At 37.1% G+C, this 15,461-nt stretch overlaps 1 protein-coding gene across 19 annotated transcripts in view; it reads right to left on the reverse strand.

The window, feature by feature from the left end:
- The window catches only part of PLEKHA6 (pleckstrin homology domain containing A6), a 1,822,600-nt gene that overhangs the window by 423,021 nt on the left and 1,384,118 nt on the right, over positions 1-15,461 (reverse strand). For all 19 annotated transcript variants that reach the window (XM_044076969.1, XM_044076965.1, XM_044076964.1 and 16 more), the window contains one exon: positions 11,972-12,072. In XM_044076969.1, coding sequence (XP_043932904.1) covers positions 11,972-12,072 — 101 coding nt within the window. The remainder of the gene's footprint in view (positions 1-11,971; positions 12,073-15,461) is intronic.

Below are 15,461 nucleotides of genomic sequence, written 5' to 3' on the forward strand. Positions count from 1 at the left end.
TGTAAGGAAGTCTTTTTTTCCAATCACAAAGCTTATATCTAGCGGCATGGCATCTAGGATTAGGGATGTAATTATTCCACTGTACCCTGCTCTAATTAGACTGATCACTGAATATAATGCCCCTTTTGGTATGTACTTGTCACAAATGGAACAACCACAACACAATCAAGGGTCTAAATCATAAAAAACTATGCAGGCCATCTCAAAGCTAAGTCCCTCTTCTCATCTCAGTATCATACAGGCTACTCAAAGGTGACCTGTACCTCACTTATAGACCCTCAACCAACCCTATCCTGTAAGACTTATTACATATTTGCAAGTTCATTGGCAACATAAACACCAGATCAAGGGATGTTGATCTCTTTTATCAGAGATTGATGCTTCTATGGAACAGTGTTTCATTCCACATAATGTAAAATACTTTTCTTTCTTTATTCAAACAAAATTTAGATGAGAAACAAACTCCACCCTTGGTTTAGCACTTATGTTCCTCATGAAAAGGGGCAAAAAGTAATATTCTCAACATATACTTGTTCTGCCCACCTCTGGGTTATTAATACTCAAAATTTAAGAGTTAAAAACTACAATGGGAATTATGAATAGGCTTCTTAAGATCCTCACAGATAAATAGCCTAGTAAGTATCAAAAGAATCTATGAACCTATTAATTTTTGTACTTCACCTTTAACGGATTACATTGGAAATCTAATTACTTGTGCTTGTTTCTCTGAAAAACGAATTTGTAAAAGATTTGGTGATTTCCAATACCCTCTCCCACAATACATTTAGCAGTACAATTTAATTCCAAAACCATTTAAATAAAGAACATAAATTGCAACAAAGTGTGATAAGAGCAGACCTTCATGAAAGTTATCATTAGTAAATATGCTAATGTGATTTGTAGTTCATAAGGATACAGTTAGGTCAAATGTTAAAGTTGCACAAAATTAATAACTTCAACATATTCAACATTTTCAACAGTCAAAGCATTTAAATTAACATTTAGGATGAGCCACAAATAGCAGAGAAAACCAACCATATACATAAAACCTCGTAATCACTGCCTCACCCATGTAAATGAGAGTAGGTTCACCTCTTCTCACACCTGCTATTTAATTTTGTCACTGAAAAGTTCTCCGATTGTCAGTTTCAACTTTAAATTTCTGATTTTGCTCTTACACACAGCCTGAATGATATAACCAGGCAAAGCATAAAAACTTGGGAAAATGGCTTACACATCCATTCCTTACCATATACTGTGATGCTTTGTTAAACTTTTGCTATCCTTTGTTAGAGTTACTTGGATATGCAAATAGCTTCAGCATTTAGACCAAAATATAGTGTTATAAATGATTTAAAACATGTGGATTTTATAAAAATTGCAGAATTTAGGTCACAATTTTTGAGTGGCCCTACTAATGAGTATTAAAGTTTACTTAATGACCCTTTAACTTTCTAGCTCAATCTATGCAGAGTTTACATCCAGTACTATTAGCCAGTCAGAATTTTGTAAGTTGATCCAGTGTTCTAGGGTGACTCTTCTTTGTTGGCTAACTTTCACAGTGGTTTAATTATGTCATCATGGGAAATATGTGTAGGATGTTAACTTTAGCATATCACTGTACATGACATGCACTTTAAGGTTATAAAAAGAAGAAAATATGGGAACTGCATTTGGTCCCTCATGCTATAATCTTCAAAGTATCTGAAATTTAGTGGTAGAGAAGGGCAGTTCTATTGTGTAGAAAGGACAAGATGGTTCACAAACCTCCCCAGGGGCTGGAGAGCTTGTAAAGGAAAGGAATAATATAAGTGACTGAGCTGGGTACTTTTCCTGGAGGGTGTTGAGTCTTACTTTACCTAGCTGTCCTACCCCCTTATGATTGAGAAGGCAAAGAGCAGGGCTGAGTGTGGAGCTCCGCAGAGTAGTATCCAAAGAGAATTATACACATTAAAGGGTCTTAGACTGATCACACTGTAGGACTGACTGATGGAGGGGAGGACAATCAGTATGTCAAAGGTATAAAATAAACTCTGACCTAATGATGCAACTGTCTCAGGGGCCTATTACACAGCCTTTTTCATTAGAAAGGGATGAAGAATGCAGATAACAATGGGCTAATTCCCTATAGCTTGAGGTCAACCAGGGGGAACAGAAAAAAAATAACATATTTGAAAAAAAAAAAATCTGTGTTCATTTTCAAAGAAATGCACAATGCCAAGAGTATATGTTTTAAACCTGGTAGCATGAAATGTCAGAGGGAACAGACTCAAGTAAATGTGACAAAAATAATTGCCAAACTGGAATCATCAAAGGACAGTTTAGTATGCCTCATTATACTATTAGAAGAAAATGTGTTAATATGGTAATTTTACATCCAGCCACATGTACTGAATATTCAAGATCAATGTGAAAAAATATTCTGAAGAATCTGAGAAATAGATGGTGATAAATAGAAATGCCAGACAACGCACTCTTTCTTCCCAAGTTCTCCACTTAATATGTGAGGCTATGTGCTGAGTAGAGGTGGGAGTGTTGTTGATTTTTAGCCTTCACATTCAGTAAAGCTACCACTGCTGTTCCTTCAGGGGGTTGATTTAAGCAGAAGTTGTTCAATATATTTGTCAATTTTATTTTTCTAAGTAATGTCTGTTCAGCACTGGGAGATTTTTCCTTTATCTTCTCAACTGCTTTTCAGCCCTTGGTCATTTTTTTCTGATCTAGTCAAAACAACCATCCTTTTTGCTTTTGGAAAAACAAGGATAAAATGCATTTTTAAAAGCTGATGGACACAAAGTCACCATAACTGGCTGAAGCAAAAAAGGTGTTATTTTAAAATGGGGAAGATGGAAATAAGGTTGCTGGGTTGTTTCTCCCAGTGACATGACAATTTTGTTCTGATGTTGTTTGGGTTATTTTTTCACGTGTTGGCTTAGCAGAACATTACCAGTTTACATACCTCTTCTTCATACACCAGTGACAGAGATGGGGAAGAAAAGATGATATGTTTTTGCCTTACCTCTTTTGGTCTGGAGTTAAGTATGTTACATAAGCATTGTTTTTTTTTTTTTTTTTAGATAAAGCAGAGTGAATGATCCCAGCTTAGGAATACATAAGGTTACACCGAAAGGTGACTGGCTGTCAAGTTCCTACCTCTTTTTCCCTGTCGTGTCAATTTCTGTTTGCAGAATCTGATGCCTGCATGTTTGTGTGCACTTTTTTGGACAGATTTATGAACAGGTATGCTAATTCTCTCTGTTTGTTGGGTTCATGCCCAGTACTGTTAGGTAAGATAGGTTATTCATTGGTATCATGTGTCATTTTAAGCCAAGAGGTATAATTCATACTTATATAACTATTTAACTTACTCTTCCCTGCTAATCATAGAAAATCATGTAACATTAGCGTACATTTTGCTGCCCTAGGGCAAAGGCTGCATTTTTTTAATGTTTATTACTTTTTTCACTGTTTTTACTATAGTACAGAAAAGTATACCTGCCAGTAACTATTCAATTTTTTATATATTCTATAGGTACATGTCTATGGGTAGCACAGTGGTGCAACAGTTAGCATAGTCACCTCACACCAAGAGGTTCTCTGGTTCAATTCTTGGCTGGGATGCCTTCAGTGTAGAATCTGCATGTCCTCCCTGTATTCACATGGGTTTTCAACGGGTTCCTCCCACATTCCAAAGATATTAATCTGGAGCTTTTTCTCCCCAGGCTTCTGCTGAAAATTGGCTCTGTCCCAGTTGGACTTTCCCAATAAACAAATGTTAAATAAAAAATATAAAAAAAAATAACCATGAATGAATACAGAAAAATGTTTGCCACAAACATGTTATTTCTTTAGCTTATATCAAAAGTCTGCAGTGGTCACTATGGCAGAAAGTTCCATCCATGGGAGAAAAAACAAACCAGTATAGTTATTGAATATAATAGCACATTTGAGATCTACTTAAATAGAGATATCTTTCAACTAGAAAGGCTCTGGAGAATTCCAGCTAAGATGATCACTGGCTTAAAAACCATAAGCTACCAGAAAAGACTGGAAGCACACTGCCTTTATTCAGTATCTTATAAACTTCATGAGGTATAGCAATGCCTTGCTTTCCATTCTATTAGGGTAACAGGAGTCCAGGATCTCATTTCTCCACAAACCAAACATTCTCACAAATATCAGAACCAAGGGCTCTAACCTTTCATTAGCAACTAAATAAAACATGGTAGAGAGAAGAGTTCATTAAGCAATGCCTTCCTCACTTCTAGAATATTCTTCTGATGTGATACATTATCTTTCTTCATGCCAGAATTGATGACTGGAAGGATATTCTGAAATTCGGCCCTGGTTTGAATGACCTAGCCTCCTTGAAAAAAGTAAGGTGTAAATTGTTACAAGACTCAGGTTCCTTGTGTTTGCTATGATAATAGCTGGTATTAAATTAGAATATAAATGTCAAGACATGGGTTGGAAACAAGAAGTTTTATAATTACTGCTAAGCGAGTACTCCTAACAACTCTGGTATCATCCGTAATATATCTAATTCAGACTTTAAGCTATTTTAGTTATCCAGTTGACACAATCATATTGTGAACTGACTTATTAACCTAAAGCTGCTGCTACTTAAACTGCAAACTGTTTCTGATGACTTCAAGCACAGCTACTAATACAAGACTTTATCCTGAAATGAAGATATAGGGAGGTCTTGCTGCATAACTACCATTTATAAATGTTTTATAGTTTAATGTTACTAATTCAGCAGTTTGCTTGTTCCTCCTGTTTTAGTGTTTTAGTGGACATAATGTTCATATCCTTGAAGCTGTAACCATTCTTTCTCACTTTGGAAATCCATTTATTTGTTTGGAATCCTTACCAGTACAGTGGTCACCTCACAGCAAGAGGCTCCCAGGTTCGATCCTTGGCTGAAGTGCCTTCTGTGTGGAGTCTGCATGTCCTCCCTGTCATTACGTGGGATTCCTCCGGGTGCTCCGGTTTCCTCCCACATCCCAAAGACATGCTGTAGGTGGATTGGACACTCTAAATTGGCCCTAGGTGTGAGTACGCATGTGTGTGCCTTCTGTGGAAGGTTGGGCACTGGGCTGGCAACTCGACACTGTAAAACTCCACTGCCACTCATGGGCGGGCAGGTGATCCGCTGTGGCGACCCCTAACTGGGAAAAGCCGAAAGAAGAAGAAGATATATATGTGTATATATATATATATATATATATATATATATATATATATATATATATATATATATAAACACATCTCTTCTATCAATCCTGCTACCTTTGTTTTTTGCTCCAGTACTGTTAGTAAAATGAGTAACCCGAATCCTGCCCATCTCCTAAAAATACTCAAAATGCATGTCTGTCTTAACTTGTGCCTGATCTCAAATTTCTTCTCTATCTTAAGCTACCCTGTTATCCTTTCATGAGTGAAAAAGATGCTTCACATCTAGCTCTCCACTATACATAATAGATAGTTTGACCTTTATCAGATATCCTACTGTTCTATAAAGCTGCATATAATTGCATTAGTCTGACTACTCCCATTATATAGTACTTTGCAGTGTAATACGTGATCACATTCTTCTCTTTATACATCTATCTACTTTATGACCAAAACTGTAGACAATCTAAGGGCCAGAAAAAAACAGACACAATTCCAAATTAAGTCCAAAAGAAAACCTGAAATTCAACACTTGCTTATAGGTTATCTGGGTCATAATCAAGGCTGCATCCCTCTATATCTCTGTGCTAACAGATATGACACACTATATAACATATGGCTCACTACATGATTTACAAAAACACTGCACTCCCAACACAGTTATGAATTGGTGCAGGAAGTCATTCCCAGCCCTGTTACTGCAGTAGCAGCCTACTCCTGGCCTATGACATTTGTTTCTACAAGAGCATATGCTCAGCCTTGTACAAGCCACTGCAGCAGCACAGACCTGATTTACACATCATGTAGTCACATTACAATGTATTGGACAAGGATCAATATGTGATGTTGTCAACAGAGCTCAATGCCAAATGCAGATCAATAAACTTTCCCGTCTGTTGTTTGATAAAAAAGCTAGTTTGCAGCATCTTACACAAGGAGACTTCATTTATTTTGGTTATGCAATCAGATTTCGCAGCTTTTGACATCATAGTTACTCCTCTTGCAATCATTTTTAATCACAAAAGAGAACTTTGATGGCCTCTTTCTCTAGTGTCTCACCTACCAATGTATTAAAGATAATTAGCACATGTTCTTCTTGTAACCGTAAACAGGATATAAAAATGGATGGACTATGAGCTAGATACAGCCACATGATGAAGTCCCGAGAAAAGCTAATAATAAGATATGTCAGATGAAGTAAATGTGTTTGACCAGGCACTAGAACAGATGGGGGTATCATTACAGACCAGAAAGGATGGGAGGCATTTTACAGGTACACAGGAACACATCAGACAGATGTAAAAGATCCAACCTTGAATGGGTAATATGGGGGAGGGAAAGTGGTACAAGAAGCAGATTGTATGGCCTGGCTACTAAGCATAGGTACATAAATGAATACTAGGCTAACTGCCCTGAAAGGCCATTTTAAGCCTAGCCTATAACCTAACATTAGAATCGAACCCTGTACATTGTGTCTATGAGGTGAAGACCTCAGTCAGTACACCGAACTATGTCTGTCAGTAGGTACTGTGGGCTGGTGGGGAGGTAAAACATTTAAATGTTGTTGTTCTAACAACATTTAAATGTCGTTCTCTGTTCTAACAACATTTAAATGTTGTTAGAACAGAGAACAGACAGGTTACGCATGCAGACACATGTAGTGCAAGGTAATAAATACATTTTAAGTGTTCCTTTAGGTACCAGCAGATCTGTGGAATTCTCTACAGCTCCACCTTTCTGCAGGTTATTTCATAATTCATATGTTTCTTTGATTCAGCACTTTAAATGTCTCGTCCCATCTGTTTGTGTTCAGGCTGCTTATACTTCGCAGTGGTGTCTTCTAGGCATCACACCTACTGGTTTATACAACAGATGGCAATTATGCTCATGCATGTGATCTGCTTTCAGTAAGTATTAGACTGGCACGTGTTGTGTTTTACAGTTTAGCATACTATTTCTCCAGATATGTAGACTAAATGATTTATTTATTTTTAACTAAAGTTCATCAGTATACAGCTTTATGTTGGTAATTTTAGAAAATTACACAAGGCCTTTAGACAATCTGTTACCTTGATATAACCAAAGGTAACAACATGGAAAATCATGTGCTTTTAAATTTCACCAAAGGAAAGCACACATGCAGGCAAGTCAAAACAACCATTAGAGAAATTAAATATTTCTTTTATATCTACAGTTATAGGCAGACCAGCACAGCAGATGCTGTGGTGTTTCAGAAATGGAATGTGGTCTTCAGCAAGTCTGCAAACCCTAGCACAGGTATTACCGTCAACACCAACAGATACCTGAAATGTCACAGCACTAATTTATGGGGGTTGTGCTAACAGAGCCACATGGCACAACAGACTTGTAAGATGAAGTACCATACAAAACACAACAGGGCAAATGTTTCTAAGAGACATTTAAAATCAGTTCATTAAAATGAAGACAAAATTGAATGAACTATATTTCACTGACTTCATTAGACTTAAAGTACTTGATTTTACCTGTAGCTAAAACAGGGGGAACTGAAACAGCATTCTGAATGTAAGTAGGCTCCCTTTAGATTATAGGTTCATAGGTGTTTACTATGCTAATGACCATAAGGGCCTTTTTAAGCCTAGCCATGCATCCCAAATCTCTGATGAGTTCGGATACCCCTGATAAGTGTAAGCATGTGCCTGGGAGATGAACCATTTACAGGTTACCCATTTACATCAGAGATACAGGTGCCAAATCAGGGATGAATTTCCAGTTTCCCATCCAATTGTCCAAGTTGCACTTGAATTGGATTAGGGAGATTAAGTAATCTAAATAAAACCTTGGGACTTGTAAAGTTAAAAGGAGTAGAGAAAAGTGGTACAAAGTTTACATTTATACATGGGGTATACCTCCTTATGATTTTTTTCTGTCTCAATGATTTCCAGTTAAATAATTAACCTTTTTTTACTCTAACTGAGTTTAGTTTCATGTTAAGAGGTCCAAGCCATTTTGAGGCAACTGTACAGATTAGTTCATCAAGATCATAAGGCCCTGCCTGGCCCTTAAAGGATAGTTTGATAAAAGCACAACAACCTTAATAACCATGGCAGGTAACACCAGTGGTAACATGCTGGTTAAACAGCTTTTATATTCATGCCTTACATAGTTAAATTGCAGTGCAAAAATACATAAAGGTTAAGCATAATTTTATAAGCACCTAACTACCAAAGGCTCCCATACTTTCCAGTCTGGTAAGCAGTTATTTACTGCCTCACATGACAACTACACACAAAAACAATGGCAAAGTGACTGTCCACTACAGCCTGACTTATCATATTCTTTACTAAACTTGCATTCACCATTTTTACTCCAAATCTTGTGCAGACTACCTGACAACATATGTCCCACACAGCCTTGAAACCCATAACCCACTCATGCCTTATTCCATTATTACTATGCATACTCAACCTGTCTTTAACATTATCCCTCTAAAGATCTGACTTCTTTCTCTTTGATATGATAGTTTACTCATATCATTTCAATCTAGTGTTTGCATTTCTGAAACACAGCTGTCTTGCAACACCTCTCAACTGTTTTAGAACCTTGCATGTTTTTTATAACATTCCTTTTCGTCCCCTCTGTCTGCTGCCTGCCCTCCCACAGTGCATTCTGAAGATTGTGACTGTAGATCTGAAGACCACTGAAATCCAAGCATACTTTGTACTGCCAGCAGAGTGCATTTCAAGATACGCAGTCTCCAGCCGCATGCTGGATGAATGACTCAGCAAGTTGCAAAGCACCCTGGATCACCCTGATAAACATGAACCTACAGTTATCTCCAAAGGAACATCTATTTTAAAAGAATTTGAAAACGGGATAAGGGTTTTTCCAATGATTCCTGTAGCACTTGTCCATTTCAGGTGTCCAGCCTGGATTACCCTGATAAACATCAACCTAAACAGTTAACTCCACAGGAACATCTCTCTACAAAAGAATTTGAAAAAGGGATTAAGGTCTTTCCAATGATTCCAGCAGCACTTGTCCATTTCAGGTATCCAGTGTACAAGTTACAGTATGCCATTTTTTTTTAATAATTAATGTTCCTGTTTAAGAGTCTCTTGGACAGAGAAAAAAAAAACAATACCTTTTCCAGAAATTATGGTGTGTACTTTCAAAACCAGTTTAAATACTACATATTGCATACACCAGTATTGCTCTGCTTTAGATAAAGCAACACAAAGTATAATTGCAAGCAGTGTTGGAAAACAATAAGAAATGACAGTATCAACCACCAAAAATGACAACATACAAGAACTACAGCATTTAGCACCAGAAAGAAAATACTTTATGTTGGATCCATTTCATTATTGCAGTTGTACACCTATAAATGTAACACATTACCAGACGTCATCCCTTCTCAGGATTCTGAAGCCAGAATTTTAAAGCCTTAAAGCCTGTTCTGACATTTTTATATGCATGACATCACTTCTTGAGTAGACTGTGAACTGGAAGAATTTATGTTAAGTTAGTGTTCAGATATCAAACATCTTTTCAGGCATTTTAAAATCAATAAAACAAATTTTGCCATATCTGGTTCATATTTGCTTAACCATTTTAAATACTGGAAATTTTTTATTGCAATTGCTTCATTTGCTGCTAATAAACACGAGAATATGTTATTTTGATTGAAATACATGAGCATTTCTGCAGTAGTAGCAGTATCAACTGTGTGATCAGCATTTACAATGTACCAGGTAATTTAATCCTTCCAAACCCTTTTATGATTACATTAATGCTAAATTATCAATACTGTGATTAAATTAATACTAAATTGTATTCTCCACTGATAAATAAATGGAGCATTGCGCTGTGACTTTTTTTGTTATAAATTATTTTCCAGTTTTAAACATGTTTACAGTACTGCAGAAAAGTGCCTTTGGTAGGAGTTCTGTAATTAGTATGTCAGCAGCACATGAAACAATATCACAAGTTAATTTCTTATAGCCAGACTTCAGGATGTTGTTCTTAAAACGGTAAAGCACCTTTAATTTGGTAATTGTGGACATGTCTGTTTAATAGCTTCAGGGTGCTTCATAAAATGGGTGTTTTGCTTATTAGAACATTTAAGTATTCGTCTTGCTCAAATTGCACTAAAATGCTCTGAGATCCAGAAACAGTTCCATCAGCTGATTTGAAACAGAGTGAAAACAAACATGCTACATGCAAATCCGATATTACCACTTCCACTGCAATATAGCCTTTGAATTAATCAAGGACAGTGGCTCCCAGAGTAGTTAATTTCAGAAAATATACTTGGTCAGAGAAACAACTGAACTAGCCAGACCACCTTAGGAAAGCAGGCCGCTACAAAATAAACAGAAGAAACAATGCAATGAAGCAATTAAACAGACTTAAGATATGCCCACATTTACTTTAACAGTGTAATTAGCATTGTTTAACTATCATTGTTTTAAATTCTGCTTAAAATCTCTAATCCCAGTTACTCCAATTTAACGGGGAAGGGGGTGGATAAATGCTTAATGCTCTGGACATCCTCTCCCCACCCAGGTGTTTTAAGTATTAAATCATTCTCAACATTAAAACAAAATCACAGAATAGTACATGAATGTAAATTACTTTTACATGAAAAAGAGACACTGCACACCTCACTTTATTTACTAGATGTTATATAACAGTGACTGAAGAGTAAAACATACTGACAACAAACAAAACAATATCCAGCATTTGGCCAAGTCCTACATGAAACAAGACTCAACATACAGGAGCTCTTCCTTGTCAAAAATTAAATGGAGGGTAATTTGTGAGGAGCTGTGGATACACACGTAGGTTTCCTTTAAAGTTTTTTTACAGTTACATGTTTTTTAACCAGAGTAGATATGAAATGTTGATAGTTATAAGTAATTACTTTTAAATAAAATCTTGAAGTCTGGTATAGAGAATTACAGTGCAAATGTTATGGGTATATATAAATACAACATGCATTACATGGAAACGTACCTATTTTACACCAGAGGAACACAACAAGTTGTACCATCTGCTGAAAATTCTATGGATTCCAATCTTAGCAGTTTAAAATATACTTAACACCTCAATGGGAAAACTGAAGCACCACAGTGAAACACAGCTTCATGTATATTGCTGCTGTTAGGTTTTTGCTTTTACAAAATTGTAGGGGTGAATTAGAAACCAGCCATCAACCTTTTAGATTCAGGATCTAAGCACAAGTCCACAAAAGACTTGGTCTCCTGCTAATTAACTTACAACATAAAATATTTTTTTTGTAGCACAAATAATATAAATTGACCTGCACTATTACAGTATGACACACAGCAGTTTTAGGTTTTGCAGATATCTTGTCCTTAGGCACATGTGCTAAGCAGCATACGGTGAAGAGAACAGGTAATAGATGAAATGTTTGCTTAAATATGTCCAACTCTTAGAATACGTCAACATTTTTCCCAGTGAAGTCAGTCTTATTTTAAATGTTACAGCTTTAAGACTGTAATAACAAGCATTATGAACTAACATAGCAAATAATTAAAACATACCCATACATTTGCATCCATTTCTTCTGAACTCAAAACACTTGTCTGGATTCGTACTGAAGCCAGATTCATGCTTTCATACATTAGCAATGCTTTTTCTGTTTCCGATTACTCTCTTGTCTTCAAAGTAAACAATTATACAACCCCACAAACTGCTGCACATATTTCAGCACAAAAGCCACTATTGCATTACATCTATTGCCTAGTGTCTTGAAATGAGACTTAAGGGTTCAGAAATACCAAAAACTGACCTTAAAGGCATGTTTCCTGCTGACACTGTCTGCTGGTCGGACAGGAGTTATTGCAAAGCTGAGGAGTGGAATACTTCCTTGGATGCACTCTTCTTTTTCATCTGTTTCAAAATAAAAACACATGCACTCAGGAGAATTCCTTACAAATTGTCATATCAGCTAACAAGCCATTACAGGTGTGTACCAGAAGAAATTGCTTACGTTGTTACGATCCACACCACAGCTAACTTTAAACAGCCTCTGATGGAAAGGCTGAACATCCAGTTTGGGCGGGTGCCAGTCTACCTGCCGAGCAAACTTCAGTTTTCATAATGACAGCCTTTGCCCCACCCCTGTACTGACACTTCACATTACTCACTCATGAGTCTGTGTCTCCTGCAGCTGTCAGCTCTAGAGTGTGTGTGCGTGTGTGTGTGTGTGTGTGTGTGTGTGTGTGCAGTGTTACTGACGGATACTAAAGATTCTGCAAACAAGTATTATGAAACCATGAGATGATGCACCCATGGTTATTTTAGGAAACATGTTGATCCTAAACCATATTAAGTATTTACAAAGATGATAAGTTGATGGTGAGATTTTACATAAACATAACCATGAATTCCCATATATTTGCATAACAAAGGTACAGAACCAGTAATTACATATCAAATTTCTACAGCAATGTGAAGAAAAGAATGTGTAAAGTTGTTCTTTTGTCCAAGGTTTCCAAGTCTTCTTTTACCACTGCAATAACCATGTATTTGATTTACTATGGGACTATGTATACATTTTAGATCAGTTTAAAGACAAACAATTAAGACACCCATGAAACCCATTCTACTCTGATTCAAAACGTGGAACAGTAATGCTCTCTGGGTGGATAATAGCTAGCTGACATAGAAAAGACAGAATAGGACAACCTCTTCTCCCTTTTCAAGGCTGTGATACAGACCAGAAAACATTTCTTGTGGGTAATTAAGAGATACAAAGAGAGAACTTTCCAGATTTAGTGACATAATCGTATGAACCATTCTACAGTTAATGAATAATTCAGGTAAGATGTTAAAAAGTATACTTTCGTTAAAAGAAAGAGGGAGAGCGAGAGAGAGATTGATGACACCTTGAAACAGTTTTAACCTGAAAAAGTTGAAACAAAGACAGTAGAAGTAAAGATGTTTGTATACAGGCATAGGCAAATACTTAGGGAAAACATTTGGAGAGTGCATTAGTGTTATGGCTGGGTTCAAAGATATTGTATGCAGGCTTAAATTTACTAGACTAGGAAGGTGAGATGACCTTGTGTCACATTTTATGCTGTACTTTTGTGTGACCATAAATTTATAAAAGTTAATAATCCATGTCATATTAACTTATTTCATTTAATAAAAAGATATATGGTCTTACTAAAGGAGATTTTAAAATCCCATCAAAATCAAAAGTAATTAAATGCTTTTGAGACAAATATGTCACTCCTTGAAAAGGTTTCAGTACAACAGATTATAGATATAAAAACTACACCCAGCCTGACTAGCACATGATATATCAAAAATGGTGGCAGACCTCTCAGATAATGAGTGATCCATGGCAGTACATAGTTAAAAGAGTGACACTGTCCATTTTGGTTAGTTTCACATCATGTTTTACAGGATGTCCCTTTATTAAGAGGGTATGAAGAGTGTGTAAGGTTTATATTTAAAGCAAAATTTATCCCATTAGCCAGCACCAACATTGTTTTATCTCTTATCCTCAGTGCCAGCTAGCCTTTCTCCTCTTAATGACCCATTCAATTCACTCCCATTGGGGGGGGGGTTACAGACAAGAGGGGTGCCATCTTCTGAGGACAGAGCATTTTTTTTCAGTGCATGCACCCCTCTCCCACCATCAGCTGACAGAAGTAGAGGAATGCTTGCTACTTCAAGGCTTTGTGAGTGTGTGTGCTTCATTATTTGTGTGTCCTATGGCCAGACTGCCTCAGGGCTTCAGAACTGTCCTTGGCAGACATGTATACCTGGGCTCTGGAACTGTAACAGTCAGTCATCCACCAGGAAATGCTTCTGCAGTGAGATTCTAGCACTCTTTCTTCCACAGGGAGGGGCAAGATATCATTGGCTATTCATTCTATCTTCTGCTGGCTTGTCAGGTCCACTATTCAAATCCAAGTCAGCTGGGGTGCAATCCTCTGTGCTAAGGAGCTGACTCATTTTAGACAACTTTGAGACACAACATTCTTGTCCAGAAACAGTATGCTCCTTACTTCCTTTCAAAGGGCCAGATGATAGCCAAATTAAACAAATAAGTGAAGCTTCCTGGCTCAGAGTTCAAGATACTGCCTGTTATATGCACAGGATACTAATACAGACCTTTGGTGACGCACACCATTATTCTGGCACACCATTCCAAGGAATTCTTGTAGGTCTGATTCCCATTAAATAACTATTAAGTACTTCCTGTCACACATCCACACTGCACTTACCAACCTCGTTTTTTTTACTAAAAAATGCCACTTGTCTATCTGCAGGTCTGTACATTCATTGACTAATGAATATCATACCATCTCAGCCAGTCACCACTGATGCATGAGAGGTGGCATCTACTTCAGCAAACTGACTCAGAGGAGAAGCAGGAGGCGCTAATGGAATGCCACTCCTATGTTGTCAGATGGGCAGCATGTTACAGTCACAACAGGAATGAAATAAACATATTTAAAACTCATCAGAAGGAGATGAGAGTCTAATCTCTGTACTGCCTTGCTGCTTCTGTGCTTACCTCTCAATCTCTTAGCTCAGGTATCCTGAACAAAAACACAATAAAATGCAGAAGGAGGGGGCAAAGGCCAACATCAAGGACATATTTTTAAATATTGATTTTATTGGTTCATAGGTAAGGACTAGGCAGGCCATTTTAGGCCTAACTAATTTCCCTTTATGTGCTCAAAATAACATATCCCATTTGGTTATAGACTGGCATTACCCATCCCATGGTCGATAATTATATCGTACCCCTAACGAGAATAACTGGAATCATACCTTAGATAATTTAAGGGGGAAACCTCTTTAGAAAGCTGCTTGAATAACAAGTTTTGCCTTACCATGCATGTTATGAAAGCTATGATGTCCGAATTTCAAATATCTATTAATATTTAGTAAATTAAATCCTCAGTGATTTAGCAGAAAACCACAAATTTTAATAAGGAATAGACAAACAATCTGATGAAAAAATATGGACATTCAGCAAAATTCTGTACAGTTGAGAAGTACGGTTCTGTGTGGCCCACAGGTCCTGCAGTGCCATGTATACTGGGCATGAGTTGAGTTTCAGAACCAGCTGCTGCACTTCTATGCTGCTACTCATAATCCCAATGCATATCACATTATGTCCTATATTTCGGAACAGTTGCTTTTATTCAAGAGAGTGTGTGTGTGTCTTTCAGCTTTTCCTGGTTAGGGGTCGCCACAGCGGAACTCCGGTCGGGAAATGATTGGCAGTTGATTTTTATGTACCGGCTTGCCAG

The sequence above is a fragment of the Protopterus annectens genome, chromosome 7.part0, assembly GCF_019279795.1.
Source record: "Protopterus annectens isolate FY-2018-M chromosome 7.part0, PAN1.0, whole genome shotgun sequence".
NCBI classification, from domain to species: Eukaryota; Metazoa; Chordata; order Ceratodontiformes; family Protopteridae; genus Protopterus; species Protopterus annectens.